Here is a 17,684-nt window from a genome sequence, read left to right on the forward strand (position 1 = left end):
TCAATGCCTAGCACCATGTCTTTGATTCTAATTTATGGGGAAAAAAACATGGTTTATCCCTCTGTACTGTAATTTATGGCAGAAGGCTCTTTAATCAAACAGTTTACCAATATGTTGTCCATTTTTCAAAGAGTATTTTCATTGGCAAGATTTGCCGTCTATTGGTATGGAGAGAGAGGTGTGATAATATTCTTTAGAAGTTTATCTTGCCTGATTAAATCAGTTTCATAATTTTGTTGTATTCCTCAATGCACCAAACCTAGCATTTTTGTCTAATGATGCCCTTGAGGGAGAATAGAATAGGGTAGGCTAGGCTAGGCTAGGGTAGGGTAGGGTAGGGTAGGATAGGATAGGATAGGATAGGATAGGATAGGATAGGATAGGATAGGATAGGATAGGAGGATGAGGATAAAGTTTTTCTACTAGTGACATACGCATAAAAATAACAAGGAGGGTTGCCAAATTTTATTCCATTGCAGTTGAGGGGATATGGATTTAATTTTGAAAGCATCAACATGGAAATGTACTTTGCTCCCTAGTTATAGAGTGCCAGGCATTTTAGTAATTCTTTGATATATTTTATAATGTTACTGCCTTTTGTCTAAAGTTGTACTGATTTTTGGTCTTCACCCCAGATATGAATTCACATTGTGAAGACCTGCTTTTCACAGTAACTATCCCGGCAGAATTTGTATGTTGCTTCTTGAAGTCTTGTTACATTTTGTCTCCTAAAATGTTTTTACTACTTCAAATCCTTAAGTGTTAATTCAGCAATAAACAAAAACAGGCAGTGAAAAAGGGATTGGACAGGTTGGCTGTTTATATATATGAGAGTGGTGCTCAGTAAACAAATACATTCTCCTCTAATCTTTTAAATGGCCTTTAAGGCATTGCTAGTTGTTTCAAGAGAGGAGAGAAAATCACTTTCCCTTAACATTAAACATGGCCTGAATTGAATTACGTTTATTCTACTTGTTCAAAGAAAACTTAGAGCCTATTCCAGATGCAGATCATATGTTTCTTAGAGAACAATTATAATAAATTTTGGAGTAGAAATAGCAGGCACGTGGCTTTATTCTGAGTGGGTGTGAAATTTTATTTCCAGAAAGTTGGATTCTTCATTCTAATCAAGTTGCTCTTAGGCTTGGAGTTTGGGATGAGGTAAAAGCTGTAAATGTATCTGATTTAACTGCTATTTCAGCTTATTACTTAGAGCAGGGATGTCTAACTCAAGGCCTGTGGGCCAGATGTGGCCCGCAAGGTGCTTAGATGTGGCCCGCAGGGCCACCCTGGAAACATCAAAGGATTGGCCCGCGGTGCCTCTGCCAGTGAAAACAGAGCTCTGTTTTCGCCGGCAGAGGATTGCAGGAGGCCATCACAGCCGAAAACGGAGCTCACGAGCCTGTTTTCGCTGGCAGAGGACTGCAGGAGGCCATCACAGCCGAAAACGGAGCTCACGAGCCTGTTTTTGCTGGCAGAGCACCCCGGCCACCAGAAGCGCTCCCAACATGACTGACGTCAAGCTGGCCACGCCCACCCTGGCCATGCCAATCCCGGCCCCCCAAGATCAAACACAACCCTGATGCGGCCCTCAATGAAATCGAGTTTGACACTCCTGACTTTAGTATTCTAGGACCTTACCTGATTTGAAGATGTCCTTATCATAAGCCAGACACACCCCATCCTCACACGCTTTCTCTCATACATGTACACACATACCCACAAATTGCAGATTTAAAGAATCATGACGTGCCAGTTGTCAAAGTGTGAAATACTAGCATCCAACTCTCAAATCCAAAATACATGGTGATAAAAATGCCTCTGCTTGGGTGATCTTGTTCAGTTGTTGGCACTGGCTGTGGTCAAAATTTGATCTGTTATCTGGCTTTCCTTTAATTATTGCCTTTATCCTACCGATTATGGGATTGATTCAAAATTAAGTCATGTGGCGTTTTAATAAAGATAAGAGGGAATTTAATTCAGTGTGTCTAATGAGCATAACAATACGTGCATTGGATCTGATACATTTGGGTAGCATGGATTAATTCATTCTTGGGAGTTTCCCCCTCTGACTCTTGGATCAAAGCCAAACAATGCAATGTTGCATGTTACAGTGGTTAAACTGAGATCCTGTTATCCATTTAAATTAGAAACGGGTCTTTAGAAATGCTTTGACAGGGGGAGGAGGGGAGAAGGGAAAGCTCCTACATCTGTTTCGGATGCATTTTTGACCTCCATAGAATCCATTGGCCACAGTAGCTCTCCAGAGTAGATTGATTGTACCCTTAAAGCAAACTTGTTTCACAGAGCTCTATCAATTGAAGAGGGATGGTGTAGTCTACTAAGTTAACTGCTCGTATGGGAAACCTTTCTTTTCTCTCTTCTTCGTGCTCAGAGCAGCAAAGTTTTAAAAAACTTCTGTGCTGAGCCATAACAGCCTTGTACTGTTTAATTTAATCTGCCCACAGTATTTCCTTCGGATGTACCATGTGGTTATCTACGGCGTGATTTGCAAGCCACTTATTCCTCTCTTACAGTGCTGTGCATTTAAAAAGCGAAAATGTAGGAAATTGGAAAACCGTGCATTTCCATAGATGGGAAATGTGTGGGGTTGCAGGGATGAAAAGTTAGCACACCATTAGAGAGTGGTTTCATATAAGCAAACCATGCCAACTATAGATGTACATTCACTGCCAGTAAAGTGGAGTAGAATACAGCAGAAGGCATCAGAAGAGCTCCTCTCTTGAGGGGGATTAAAAAAATATGAAAAATAAATAAATAAATAAAATATCCAAAATATAGATTACATGCGGAGGATACACATGCACAGATTACACCTCCACCTTTCTTCAGAATAATTCTATTTAAAAGAAACATAAATGACTAAGTGGAAGCTATACATCATATACCACTCCATACTGTTTGTCAAAGCTTGGTTAAATTGTACAGCTATCTAAGGGTTTGCAACTGCTCTGTGTGTGTTTGTGTGTGTGTGTGAGAGAGAGAGAGAGAGAGAGGGAGAATGGAGAAGATACCATGTTTTTGTATAAAAAAGAACACTGCTTAGGGGGTGCTGAAAGTCCTACTAAGCAGGTATATACAAAAGTATGAAGGCTATTGCTTAACGCACTGTAAGCCGCCCGGAGTCTTCGGAGAAGGGCGGCATATAAATCGAACCAATACATAAATAAATGTTGATTTTGACAATTCTGTTTTATCATTTTGTTTTTTACAATTTCTATTAAAGAAGCTTTCAACAGAATAAAAGCAGGGCAAATTTTAAGTTGAAAATAATAAGTTGAACATTTTTTTAAAAAAAATCTTTCTATCGTTTTGTGAAGTTGAATCCAACATTTTCTGGCTTTTCTACAAGTATGCCGGGCATGATAAAACGACTCATCCCATTTTTAACATAAATTTTATTTATGTTGCCCATCTAGTCTTCTGGGGCTGCTTTCTAATTGAGGTCTGAAGTACATTTAATACTTTATAATTTTTCTGGAATCTTATACCAATGGTACATCATCTTATAAACATTCTCTTTTAGGTTATAACATAATGTAAGTTTCAGTCCTTTAACCACATATTTTCCCACGGTGTCATCAATATGTGTTATGTCCAAAATCCTTAGCCCATATTATACAGCCTTTCATTTGTTGTTCTTCTATTTCAATAAATTTCAATTAAATTTATACATTTTAACCACTGCATGTTCATTATTTGTACATCATTCAACTTCAAATTTTGTCTTCTGCTTCTTAATTACAAATGTCCTATTATCTTCCTTAAATCTTTCTCTTAATTGTACATAGGAAAACCATTGAAAATTAAATCCCCCTGCAACTAGTTGTTCTTTTGATTTTATCTTATATTTTCTATACTCTTGTTCTAACAACTCTTGATAAGTTAACCATTTCTATTTATCTGTTGTTTCTTTTCCATAAAATGCTTCTTGATACCCATCAAGGTATTTTGGGGTACAGTCTGGTTTTTTTTATCTATTTTCTCAATATGGCAATAATAGACCTCAATAATAGAACGCTACTTCAGTAAGTGGGTTTATATGTAGATTGTTTTGGTTGACTTCTTGCAATGATTACTGAAAATAATGCAAGATAAATGTTTAGTAGCATTACTTTGTATATCAACTTCCCTTATCTCCAATATTCAGTTAGTAGAGAACAAATAGATAAAGTCGATATGCTCCTTAATTTCTGAATCACCTGTTTGGATAGCAATACCATTTTACATCCAGCTGCAATTTAATTTTACATCCAGCTGCAATTTAATGGCAGATCAGTAGCAGTTGGGGAAAAGTAAGACATACAGGCAGGTAAATTTTCAAAGAAGAATCCAAAACAGAGGACTAGAGGTATGTAAAACCTTATATGGGAGATGGGTGGCATAAAAAAGCTAATAAATATATAAAAATAAAATAAAACATGTTGAATTCAAAACATCTCTTTTGAGTTTGAAAAGTTGTTTCGGATTTGAAATGGGTTGCTTAGACCTTCCCAGATATTGCAATGCTCAGGCCAGTCTGGGTTAAAACTTCTGTTTTGAATCTGTATCAGGTGTTTCAAGTTTGGAACAGGATTGTTTTGATTTTGAACCATTTGCAGAATAGCCAGAACACCTGTTTCAAACTCTATAAATGCAGTTCTTCAAACTTCAAATGTTGAATGCAAAAAAACATTCTGCATATTACTATTTATTTTCAACATCCTGCATTCTTCATGTAACATGCCATGTAAATCCTCCTTGAGTGATTTTGGGGGGGGGGGTAACTTTCCAGTAACTTTCTCATGCCAGTTGAAGCAGCATAATCATGCATGCTGGAAACAAAATGCTATCTGTGCAAAAAAAATTGGCTCTTTAAACCTTTGATGTATCACCACTATATCAGGCCAATGATCTTGCTAAAACCAAGGACTAACAGCAGCCTCTTCCATAGCAGCTGTTGGCAACCTCTCGGATGTATTTTATGGTTCCAAAAACCCAAATGGATGGAGCAGGGATAGAAAATCATACTTTAAAAAGTAGTTAGGCTTATTCACGGCTAGGTACCATGTGGGTTGTTGCTATTTCTCACTTCAACAAATCTTATAGGATGGTTATCATGGGAAAAAAATGAGATGGAAGTGTTCTGTCCCTGTCCCACACACGCACCCCCACAGATGGCCCGGAGTTAATAAACCACACGACAAAGTCTTTGAAGATAAAGCTGGCAGCAACCCAGTGGCTAGCTGCCAATTCAGACTTTACTCACACAAAACAAATATTAGACTGCAAGCATTCTGATAAAGCAGGCAAAGTTTCAGCAATACAAGGATTAGTCCAAATGCAGTCCGACAAGGCAGGCAGAAGTCCAGTAACGCAGAGATCATGGATTATTTCCAGTTTTTGCTCGTCACAAACTGAACTGGCCACCACACCCACATTTATACCCTGTGGGGTGTGGTCCAGTGACTCAGCTAATCTCTGGCACGCCTTCCCCTCTGCTGCGCATGCTTCTCCCTGCGCCGCTGTCGAGGATCCAGCCAGCACTTATCTCCTTCGTCGCTGTCCACCTGTGGCTGCGGGGACATGCTTGGCTCTGGGCCTATCTCTTGGCCTTCTGTGTCCTCTGGAGGCATTGCCAGAGAGGAGGGTCCTGGAGAGGGAGGCCTTGCCAACTCCTCTCCCTCACTCTCAGAGTCTGCATCTGTCGATAGCCCAGGCTCAGGCAACGGAGCCACAACAGGAGGCAGAGGTGGTATTTAGCTGGTTTGGACTGGTTTGCCCGAACTGATAGTGGAAATCGCAGCTCTTAATCCTTAAGGTAACTAATTCACTATGACTCACTATCTGTAACAGCACAGGGTCCACCGAAGCAGAGGGATCTTTGTAAACAAGCCTACAGCAACTGTGGGCTGGCAGGTTGCATCTCACTGTAATTTGAAGACGATGCAGTCAGCTCAGAACAAACAGTGAATGGCTGTTTGTGAGCCAGACAAGCCACTCATCATTTTCACCTATGGGAAAATGTCTTTCTGTTGGATCATACAGGTGTTTGTAACTAAATGTCATTAGATTTTAAAAGGGGGGAAAAACTTAATAGCCTATATTTTTGCATTCCCTTAGCATGACTAATAAATAAACTCTTGATTCCTTCATTCGTAGTACCAACAACTGTCAACCCTAATGTTAATGACTCTCAACAGCCACATTGGTGGGTCTTATTTGATAAAGGACATTAAAGAGAGTGGGCCCCAGGCACAGTGCCCAGTTGTTGGTAGATGTTGAGGGTTTGGATCTGGCTCGGTGATAAGTTCAAAGGCTTTCCTGAACAGATTATACGAAACCGTTCATGGTGCCAGTCTGCAGGCCCCTTTCCCCCACTTTTCTCTGCCCCACCTTTTCTTGCTTGTGAATAACTACATTCAACGCTGAAGTCTTTGGCCAAACTTTGTGCATTTTGAGTAAAGAGTTTTCTTTACTCAACTCAATAGTCGCAATTTGTATGTCACCATTTTGCTAAAAGCCCTGGTTTAAGTTCTTGGAGAACCCTGGAATTACCATATCAGTCGCTGGTTATTGTGCCTGGTACTGTTCACTTTCGGAAGAAACAATTCTGATGTTTTCCTGTTGGTCACCTTCGTCCTGTTGCATTGTTGTTCAATGCATTTTGTAGACATACCTCTGTTCCTTATTTATGTAAGGGTTTACGTTTCATTTATTTTTTAAAGATTACAACCGAAGAGGGTTTCCCCCACCCCCCCTTTTTGAAGGGTTTTAGCGAAATAGTTCAATTCAGATCCCATGAACTAATGTTTAGAAGTGGGGAGGGAGGGGGGAAGGTGCTTAGCTGGAGAGTAGAGAAAATCTTTTCACAGCAGTCAAGATTATCTTAGTACAGTTGCTGGCTTAGTGCCCAACACTGACCTCTGAAATGCAAGACAAGGTGCCTGGCATTTGCATCTCTGAACTCCCCACCCCCTTTTATTTTTCCTGGTTTAATAAAATATACAAACAAACGTTTGCTTGTTTAATGGCTCTTTTCCACAGTTACAGTTATTTTGTGTTTGGGGAGTCTGCACTAAGGGAGGCTCATCCAATCTCATTGTACATGTGTTGTGCATTGACAATAAAGGTTTGAATTGAATTGAAGTTACACTGATGTGTTTAGTTTCTGCCCTTGAGGAAGCGGAAAAGTATGCTGACAAAAGCCACTGCCATACCTGTGCCCAATTTTGCATCTCATTCAGGTGTCCTGTCAGCCATTCTTTCCTTCTTGCATTTCCAGGGAGCACCCAGTACAGGTTAGTGTCAGTGATGGCAATTGGGATCGGAATTTCCGTTGCTAAACAACACAGTCATAAGATGTGGCATCATGTGATCATCTCACTCGATGTAAATTGCTGCCATTAAGCAAATCAGCGCAGGTGATTTCATGAAGTGAGGATGGCGTGTGGCTGCCATTTGTGACTTCTTGCTGGCTTCCCCATTGACTTGGCTTGTAGGAAGCTGAGAAAGTCACAAATGGGGGATCGTGTGACCATAGTATATGTCACAATTGTGAGCCAGGTGCTAAGAAACTGGATTGAGATCATGTGACCAAGGGAGCAGAGCAAGCAACGTTAGTATGAGTATCAGTCATAACTGCCACTTTAACACTGTTGTAAGTTTGAATGGTCACTGAATGAGTGGTGATTAAATGAGGATCACCTGTAAATGAATACTGAGCTGCAGTAAGTAGAAGTATACTTAGGTTCAGGGTTCAAGAATTGAGGTTGGTACCCCAGCCTCTATGAGACAGATGGATTCTGATCTATAAGGTGGGACTTACACATACGTAATGTTCATGCTGCATTTTTGATATATATCAGCAATCTAATCCACAATCTGCAAAAATGGAAACATGTACAGAATGTAAATGCTTGTATAGAGGTAGTCCTCGATCTACGATCACCGTTGAGCCCAAAATTTCTGTTGTTAAGTGAGACATTTGTCAAGGGAGTACTGTATATAGCAATAATTTGGCAGTGTCTTCACTTTTTTGAATGTAGGCCAAATTCTCTTCCCTTCATGCTGTCTTTTGTTCCCTTCTAGAGTTCTCGAACTGCTCGATCTGAAGAGGACCGAGATAGTCTCTGGGATGCCTGGGGCTCCTGGAGTGAATGTTCCCGTACTTGTGGTGGAGGCGCTTCGTACTCCTTGAGACGTTGCTTAAGCAGCAAGTAAGTAGTTAAAACATTTTTTGAACCTGCGTACTGTAAGATGTATCTTGCAGTGGAAAAGAACTTGCTGAAACTCAGAAGATGGTATTTTTTTCAGCAACTAATCCAGCAAGTTGGATCACTTCACCCACAATTATATAATGCATTAAAAATGTGCAGGGCAGGGCAATAAAGACTTCTATAGACAGCATTTGTATTTTTTTTTTTATTTGATTTATATGCCGCCCTTCTCCGGAGACTCAGGGCGGCTTACAATGCGTTAAGCAATAGCCTTCATACTTTTGTATATTTATACAAAGTCAGTTTATTGCCCCCACAAACTGGGTCCTCAATTTATCTACCTTAGAAAGGATGGAAGGCTGAGTCAACCTTGAACCTGGTGGGATTCGAACTTACAGTAATTGCAGACAGCTAGTGTTAATCACAATGCTATCAGTCTGCTGAGCCACCGGGCCCAGTGATTGTAAACCATCTAGCTGCCCTGAGTCTTCGGAGAGGGGCGGCATACAAATTGAATTAATAAAATAAAATAAATCTCCCATCCAAAATGATAATCTTCTCCACTTGTGCTAAATTTGAGCTAAACTTCCCTTTTTTTGCACCCTGAATTATTTTGTCAGCTGGGGGGGGTCTAATATCAAAAGAGATTAAATGTCAGGGTTGTCAAACTCGCATCATCACATCATCGTCACATGAAGTATCGCAACTTTTTTCCCCTTCACTAAACTGGTGGTAGGCGTGGGCGCTGTGTGATGAATCTGGCCCATGGCCACGAATTTGACATTCCTGTTATAGGTAGTCCTTGACTTACAACCACAACTGGGACCACAATTTCCACTGCTCAATAAGGTGGTTGTTAAGCCAGTCACACCTGATTCTACAGCCTTTTTTTTTTTTTTTGCAACAGTTGTTAAATTAATCACTGCAGTTGTTAAGTGAATCATGTGGTCATTAAGCAAATCCACTCCCCCCCTCCAAGTTTGGTTGTTGGAAGCTAGTTGGCGATCACATGACCCCAGGACATTGCAACCGTCGTAAATGCATGCCAGTTATGAAGCACACAAATTCTGATCATGTAAGCATAGAGATGCTGCAGCCGTCATAAGTGCAAAGATCAGTCACTTTTTTCAGTGGTGAACGAATGGTTGTAAGTTGAGGAATTCCTATATTGCATTTGTGTATTTTCCTCCAGGTATCTAACCATTAATGTCTGCAAGTTCATATTTTCAATGATCTACGAAGTTCCATTTTTACAAATGGGTTTCCTTCCGTTACAAAGCACAGCCAGGATAAAACGAGGAAGTGATGAATAGCTGCCGCGTGTTGGGTTGAGATGATTATTAAATGTTTCCTCCCTAAAATTTGGGCAGAAGTTAGTGGGGTTAATGGAGCAAAAGGGAAGATCCAAACTGAAACTCCTACAGACAGATCCTAGAGGTATCTCTGAATGCCCAGAGTTTGGTGATGTCTAAACCAAATTAAATAAATAAAATGACAGGTAATGCTAATTAAAACTAGCTTGTAACCCATTCTTCCATACCTCTCATGTTCTATCCATATTCCTATCTTATACATCTTGTTGGGTGCAATATGCTGATTCTGTAAACCGCTTAGAGAGAGCTGTAAAGCAGTATATAAGTCTAAGTGCTATTGCTATCTTCTCTTACCATAACATGTTGTTGCAGAGATGAAAAAAAATCCTCGCATTTGGCCAAGTAATCCTAACCACTGGCTTGCATAGCGAAAACAATGTTTTTAGCCAGAAACTTGTATTTACAGGGGGGGGGGGGGGGAATCAGGAAAGGGTAAAAAAAACATGTTGTTGAAATGCAACCTTACAAGCTAATTTTCTCATTCTTAAAAAGAAATAATAAATAAAAAGATTGTTTTTTAAAAAATAAGCAATGGACAACATTACTGTAGAAAAATTGTTTCCTGATTCTGAAATGGATAGCTAAATAATTAAATCTGTACTGATGTGATGGTTCTTGTGCTGATAGTCAACCATGTGCAAGGAGAAAAATGTCTATTTTGTATGAGGCTGGCATGCTTCCATTAATAACTCCCGCAGTCTAATAAGAAAGAGTGGGAAGCCCCCCATCACTCTTGATTTCAAAAAAGTTATTTAATTTCTAAGAAAAAGAACTCCAAAATCAATAAGGATGCTTGATTTGCCTGCTGAAAAAAGGAGCACCATAAACGAACTCTGTATTGTTGCAAAGAAAATAACATGCACATGACTGTGGACTCTCCATTATTTGAGCTTAACTAGAGGGTGGTTTTACTGCATCCCACCCCCTCCATTCTCATAATCTTGCCAGCTTTCTGCAAACAAGACCTCAACTTACAACTACAACTGGGACCAGAATTTTCATTGCTAAGCAAGGGCGTTATTAAGTGAACCACACCCAATTCTACCACCTTTTTTTTTTTTTTGCCATGGCCATTAAGTGAATCACAGCAGTTATTAAATGCAATCAGCGAATGCAACTTTCCCCATTGACTTTGCTTGTCGGAAGCCATCTAGGAAGGTTGCAGATGGCGATCACATGATCTCGGGATGCTCCAGCGATCATACATACACCCCAGTGGTCAAGTAGCCCAGAGTTGGATCATATGACTTGGGATGCTGGGACTGTCATCAATGTAAGGACTAGTCAAAAGTCATTTTTTTCAGCGCCGTTGTAACTATGGACAGTCACTAAATGAATTGATATAAATCAAGGACTACATGGATGAAACTTTTATGGCAGGGGTGTCAAACTTGATTTCATTGAGGGCCGCACCAGGGTTGTGTTTGACCTCAGAGGGATGGGGGGGGCTGGCCATGGTGGGCATGGCAGCTTGACGTCCCTCGTGTTGGGGGCACCTGTGATGGCCAAGTGCTAAGGCAAGACTTCCCTGAGACCCTCCCTTACTCTCATTATAATCTCCCTCCCTCCCTCCCTCCCTCCCTTCCTTCTTTCCTTTTCTTCTTTTTCCTTCCCTCTTTATTCTCCTCTCTTCTTCCTTCTCCTATTTCCTTATTTTTCCTTCCTTGCTCTCTTCCCATCTTCCCTTCTTTTTCTTTGTCTTTCCTCTTTCCCTTTCTCCTTTCCTCTCAAATGCAAAAGGGGAAACATTTCTCCTTTTGTTTTGTTTTTAGTTTGTTTTGATAGCCCTCTGCTAGTGAAAATGGAGTCCGGAGGGGCTGTGTGCAGCTGCCCACACCCCATTTTTACTCACGACGGCCTCCTGCAGCCCTCTGCCAGTGAAAACGGAGCTTGGGGGTGTGTTTTCGCTGGCAGAGGCACCGAGAGTCGGTCCTTTACTGTTTCCAGGCTGGCCCTGCGGGCCAGATCTAAGCACCCCACGTGCCTTGTGTTTGACACTCCTGTTCTATGGCAATGAATAAAAAGACAGGAAAAGTGGGAAGAATCCTGCAGACTTCAGTGTCTGCTTGGATGCCAAAAGGGAGAAGGTTGCAAAGACTGCTGAAGACCTTTCCCACATAGCTCCCATCTGTTCCAGCTGTTAGTCTTTTCCCAAACCCAAAAAGGCTACTTCCAATGGCTGCCACCTTCTAAAGCTGCTTCACATACCTTCTATGATTTCTCTGTTTCTGCACATGGGCTGCTGGAAGGCAGGAGGGGTCTTTCGAGAAGCTGGGAGGTCTTCTCTACACAGCCTGCAATTCTCTCTCTCTGTACATATGGTTGGAAATAGTTGGCAGAGGTTTAAAAATGATTCCAATGTTGCATATTCAATAGGAAGTCAGAAAATCCAACTGCCCGGACCGATTATTTCCTTTATTAACTGAGAAGGTTCGCGTAATTCAGAATTAACAAGGAAAGAAGAAATAATGGGATTGCCTTAATATTATTTTAATGGTTTTAATTAAACAACTTTTAACGTTTAATTAAAAATGAGTTTATTAAGCGCTCAACAGAGAGTCTATGGCTTCTCTGCCTAATGATGAGGTCAGCGGCCTGTCTGAGCAAACATGAGCCACCAATCCTTTCCTTGAGGTAGCCTGATTGATGGAACGGTCAAAAACCAAACCAAATCATACCGGGAAATAAATGTTCAAGTTTCATCAGAATTCTTTGAAGCAGAGATTGACCAAAAAGACTATCAGCCTGCAGAGGCAGCATGCAATCGGGCACCTACCCTGTTTCCCCCAAAATAAGACATTCCCCTGATAATAAGCCCAATTGGGCTTTTTAGCGCAGGGCAATAAGGCCAAGCACTTATTTCAGGGGTCAAAAAAATATAAGACAGGGTCTTATTTTGGGGAAAACATGGTATGTATGACAGCTTCAAGAGATGTTATGCCTGAGCCGATGACAGACCCAATTCTGAAAATAAGGGAAGATGTTCTGGTAGGGTCTTTTAACCTCAAAACATGCTGGCAGCTATAACGGGCTGAACCAAGGCAATTAGGACATCTCTTTGAGAGAAGGGGTAGCATTGCCCCTAATCATAAAACATAAATTGTTTCAACTTCTACCTTCAAAATGATGTTGTGGTGATCCCGGGCATGGCACGAAAGCAACACAATAGGTCTAACTCCCCTTTATTGCTCCAACTGTGCCTCCAAATATGCCCACATTCACTACAAGTCCTGGAACAAAGCTCTCACATGCACCTTCAGAAGCCTCTGGCTGCAAGTAGTCCAGTAAGCCAGGTTAATCAAACAGCAACCAGGGCCAGCAATCCAATAAGCCAGGTTAGCTAAACAGTAACCAGAGCAAGAAGTTCAGCGAAGCAGGCAAACTGGCAAGCCCCACAATACAGAGTACAGCAATCTCCAGGTTTTTGGCAAGTGCACATGAGGCTCCACCGATTCAACACTTGTTCCCGACAAATGCCCCTCCCACCGGCACCTCCTTACATCTCAGTCCCCAGGTGTGCCTTGTGAAAGGGGGTGGGGCACTCTCCTCCCTCGTAGCCAGCTCAGTCTGCATTGATCTCACAGTCTCTCTTCCCTCCTTGCTCTCGGATCAGGAGGGGGGTAGTCCTTGCTCTTCTCCTGAGCTCTCCCTGTCTGCAGGCCTTTCTAATTCAGAAAAGCCTGCACACCAGAACAACTAGACACAAAGACAGTTTTTTTCCCCGGATGCCATCACTCTGCTAAACAACTAATTTCCACAACACTGTCAAACTATTTACTAAGATTGGATTACTATTCTTCTTCTCATCCTTCCTATTACCTATCTCCTTTTCTACTTAGGACTATAACCTTGTTGATTCTATCTTTATGGTTTATATTGTTTTATTTAGTTTCCTAGTATGATTTTGATTGCTTATTTAGTGTCCTATGACTATCACTAAGTGTTGTATCTTATGATTCATGATGAATGTATTTATGATGACTATGATCATGATATATCACTTATATCTTTTATATATACTGAGAACTTATGCACCAAAGACAAATTCCTTATGTGTCCAATCGCACCTGGCCAATAAAGAATTCTGTCAAGCCATAGCAGCACCTGGGATTATATAATATAATCAAGGCCTAGTGGCTCAACAGACTGATAGCATTACACCAGCTGTCTGCAATTACTGTAAGTTCGAATCTCACCAGGCTCAAGGTCGACTCAGCCTTCCATCCTTTCTAAGGTGGGTAAATTGAGGACCCAGTTTGTGGGGGCAATAAGCTGACTTTGTATAAATATACAAAAGTATGAAGGCTATTGCTTAATGCATTGTAAGCCGCCCTGAGTCTCCGGAGAAGGGTGGCATATAAATCAAATAAACTGATTTGGCATTAGAGATTGTCCTTGATTTACAACCACAATTGAGCCCAACACTTCCGTTGCTAAGCGATAACTCACTATCAAGTGAGTTCTGCCCCATTTTACGGCCTTTCCTGACACAGTTGTTAAGTGAATTAAGCTAGTAACATGGGTGGTTAAGTGAATCTGGCTTCCCCATTGACTTTGCTTGTCAGAAGTTTGTCATGAAAGGTGATCACATGACCCCAGGACATGGCAACCATCATAAATTTGACTCAGTTGCCAAGGGTCTGAATTTTTATCGCGTGACCATGGGAATCCTGTAACAATCTTAAGCGTAAAAAAAAACTGTCATAAGTCACTCTAGTGCCATCGAAACTTTGAATGGTCATTAAATGAATGGTTGTAAGTCCAAGACTTCCTGTACATGGGTACAACCAAGTTGTGATTTGGGACACTATGCTAATCTTATAGGTGGTCCTTGATTTATGACCACGATTGGGACCAGAATTTCCATTGTAAGTCATTGCAATCGTAAGTCGAGTTGGGCCCGATTTTACAACCAAATGTTATGATAGTCACTATGTAAATCACCACAATCATTAAGCAAATCCGCAGTCATAAGTGTTGACCCATTTTTCTGAAAAAGCTTTTTTTTTGGCCAGAAATCAACAACAAAGGTTACAATCCTTTGTTTACTGATTGTAAATGTGAGCTGGTTGCCAAGCAACCAAATTGCAATCATGTGACCATGGGGGTGGAGCAGCAGGTTGCTAACAAATGGTCATAAATCGAGGACTATCTATTTGGATATACCTCGCGAGTTTTTTTTTTTTTTTTAAAATGAATGGCAGTAACAGCAAAAGCAATGTAAAGAAAGTTCGTAGTGCTTTAGAGTCCTACAGTTATTACAAAATATTAATAGATCATGCTTTAAATGATTTCACAAATAATTAGAAGACCTGTGTAAAAGTATCTAGAGATTTTTTTGAGAGATTTCTCAGTCACTAGTTTTGTCCTCTGGTATCTATGATCACATCAGAAAAAGACAAAGTTAAGATTACTCACTTGCCTATTGAACCAATTTTCTTTGAATTATTAAAAAAAAAACCAAAGTGAACTTTTGCCCATTCATAGACGGAGAAAGGATTATAATGTGCTGTTTCGGTTAGCCAGTACAAATATACAGTATTTTAAATAGTAAACTGTGACCTTGAATTAGCACAGCAATAAGTATATAACTTGGTGTTTTTTTCCTCGTCTACGTAGAATTATGAATGTAAAGGATTGCTAAATGGTGATTGTGTGTCTCTGTGTGTGTGTGTGTGTGTGTACGTGCATATGTGTGAGTGTGTTGCTGAATATGCAGTTAAAACTGAAAAGCAAAGAAATCCACCCAAACTGTAGGGATTTAGAAATAAGCTTAAATATATGATAGCTTTAAAATTCAAAAACAGTACTATTGGTGCTTTGGGTTAGTGGTTGAGTTTTTTTCTGTGCAGCTTATTATTTTATAGACATGTGTCATATGACAGAGAATTATGCGTACCACACATAATTCTGTAACAAATGAAATAAAGAATAATGCTAGATTTGGGGTTGTGAGTTTGATAAATGAAGAGTTGGCACACCAATTGAACACTATGGAACAGACCACGCCACAAACCGAAGATAAATATTTTTCCTCCAGTGAGGAATGTTCACGGTGTATTATGTCTTTTCGATTTGTGTATGATGCCTTCCAGAACATTAAGCGCAAGGCGAATACAGTCTCATTGTGTCAGCTTTGAAGCTATGCAAAGCATATATGCCTTACTTCTAAACATCAGTGCACGGCTAAGCAGCTGAATAAATGCAAGTAATTTATTTTCCAAATGTCAGCTGCCAGATCTTACTAGTTCCATTCCTTGAGCTATTCAGGTCAGATACAACGTTGTTTTGTTATCAGCCAGTTCCGCTGCCTCTTTGGAAAATCAACTTTGTGTGATCCAACTGATCCCTGGAGAATTTGGTGTAAGGGTTTATCTCTCCTGTCTCAGTTGTTGTGTCATCAGAACAGGACAGCAACCTCTTCTGAGGGCAAAAATAGACAATATCAGCCGTTAGTCACTTATATCCCATTGCAAATTCAACCTACAAATGTAGTGGTATGTGTGAATGACCTTGGGAGACAGGGCCACAAACTAGACAATGGTCAAATAAGCGGCACTGAATCCACAGAAGGAATGGCGGGAATACCAAACATCTCAAAATAGACCCTTCTTAAATTGTTGGACTACAGGTAGTCCTCAACTTGCTTAGCAACCGCTCAAAGTTACAACACCTCCCCCAAAGCAATTTATAACCTGGTTCCAAAATTACATTTGCCCTCCCCCCAAAGTTAGTGCATGTCAAATTTTTCAACTTTCAATTTCCAAACATTAGAGGTATTCAAACCAGGGGTAGGTTCTACTTACTACCAGTTCGCATCGCGCCCGTGCAATGCATGGTCTGCATGCACACGCAATGATCTGCATGCGCAGTTCAACTTTGATGATGTCTGGGTCAGTGGGCAGAGCCTCCTGCTGGTTTTACTACCGGTTCTTGCAAACCGGTCTGAACCGGGGGCAACCCACCACTGATTCCAACGTTGTGACAAGCCTTGGGGGTTGTAAAGATATTTTGGTTATTTTAATATAATTTAGATATGCTCGGTAAGTAACTACATAAATATTACAACTTTTTAAGGTTTTGTTTGTTTGTTTCATTTCTGCGGTCACATGATCGTGGTTTGGGCACTCAGCAACTGGCCCACATTTTCAGCTGCTTGCGGTGCCCTGCTGCAGTCAGATGACCAGATTTGTTCCGGAAACTGGTTACAGTTTCCAGAAAAAAATGCCCCACGGCGAACAATAGGTTCTCTTAATGATGGCAGAGTTTGTTTAACAACTGTGACATAAAATTGCGTCCGGTCATGTGATTATCTACTTTGTGACTATCATAATTTATAATTGCAATTGGCAGGCTCAATGATAGTCATAAATCAAGGTCTATCTGTATAAAGATGAGGTGGGGAGAGATAGTTTTAGACTTGGAAGATTAATGTCAGCCTTGCAAGGTAGGCTAGACAGGAAGCATACCCAGAAGCATTAACACTTATGTTTACATTAACAGAATTTTCAAATTTGAAAATGCATCACTCCCATCAGCCTTATGTTACCCATTCTACTTAAAAATGCATGAGATTGTTCCTCGCTTTCTTCTAAGTAGCTTGTCTTAGCAACTACATCCATTAGAAATACGGTTGAAGGTTAGCTATGTTATTCCAACAACTCTTGCGTTCAAAGGGATAGACTTGATGAAGCTGCATTTAGAGCCATCTAGCTATAAAACCGTGGTTGCGTGGCAATGCTACTAGGTCAGAGCTGCAAACATCCACTAGGTGGCAACAAGGGATGGAAAAACCTGAACGCTTTGCACCCATTCTAAATGGATATTTGAATCCCTGATGCATAAATATATATTTATATAATTTATATATCTAAACCTGCAAGGGAGCATGGCTGTTTGCTGTACAGTTCATGTATATTGAGATTATACTTTTAAATTCTCGGGATACTGCCACTAACTTGAATGGTCAATAAGGGACAACCCATACCTATGTATTTTGTCTCCCAATATTTTTGATTTGTCCTATTCTTTACTTCTTGTACATAAGGCTAAAGTCCCTTTTTAAACAGCTATAACATAGCATTCACTTGAC

General features: G+C 40.5%; 1 protein-coding gene across 4 annotated transcripts in view; it reads left to right on the top strand.

Annotated features, from left to right (window-relative positions):
- The window catches only part of ADAMTSL1 (ADAMTS like 1), a 489,535-nt gene that overhangs the window by 253,685 nt on the left and 218,166 nt on the right, over positions 1 to 17,684 (top strand). For all 4 annotated transcript variants that reach the window (XM_087886305.1, XM_034410498.3, XM_087886306.1 and 1 more), the window contains one exon: positions 8,092 to 8,219. In XM_087886305.1, the coding sequence (XP_087742431.1) occupies positions 8,092 to 8,219 (128 nt within the window). The remainder of the gene's footprint in view (positions 1 to 8,091; positions 8,220 to 17,684) is intronic.

The sequence above is a fragment of the Pantherophis guttatus genome, chromosome 2 (genome assembly GCF_059756535.1).
Source record: "Pantherophis guttatus breed Tessera chromosome 2, ASM5975653v1, whole genome shotgun sequence".
Lineage (NCBI taxonomy): Eukaryota > Metazoa > Chordata > Lepidosauria > Squamata > Colubridae > Pantherophis > Pantherophis guttatus.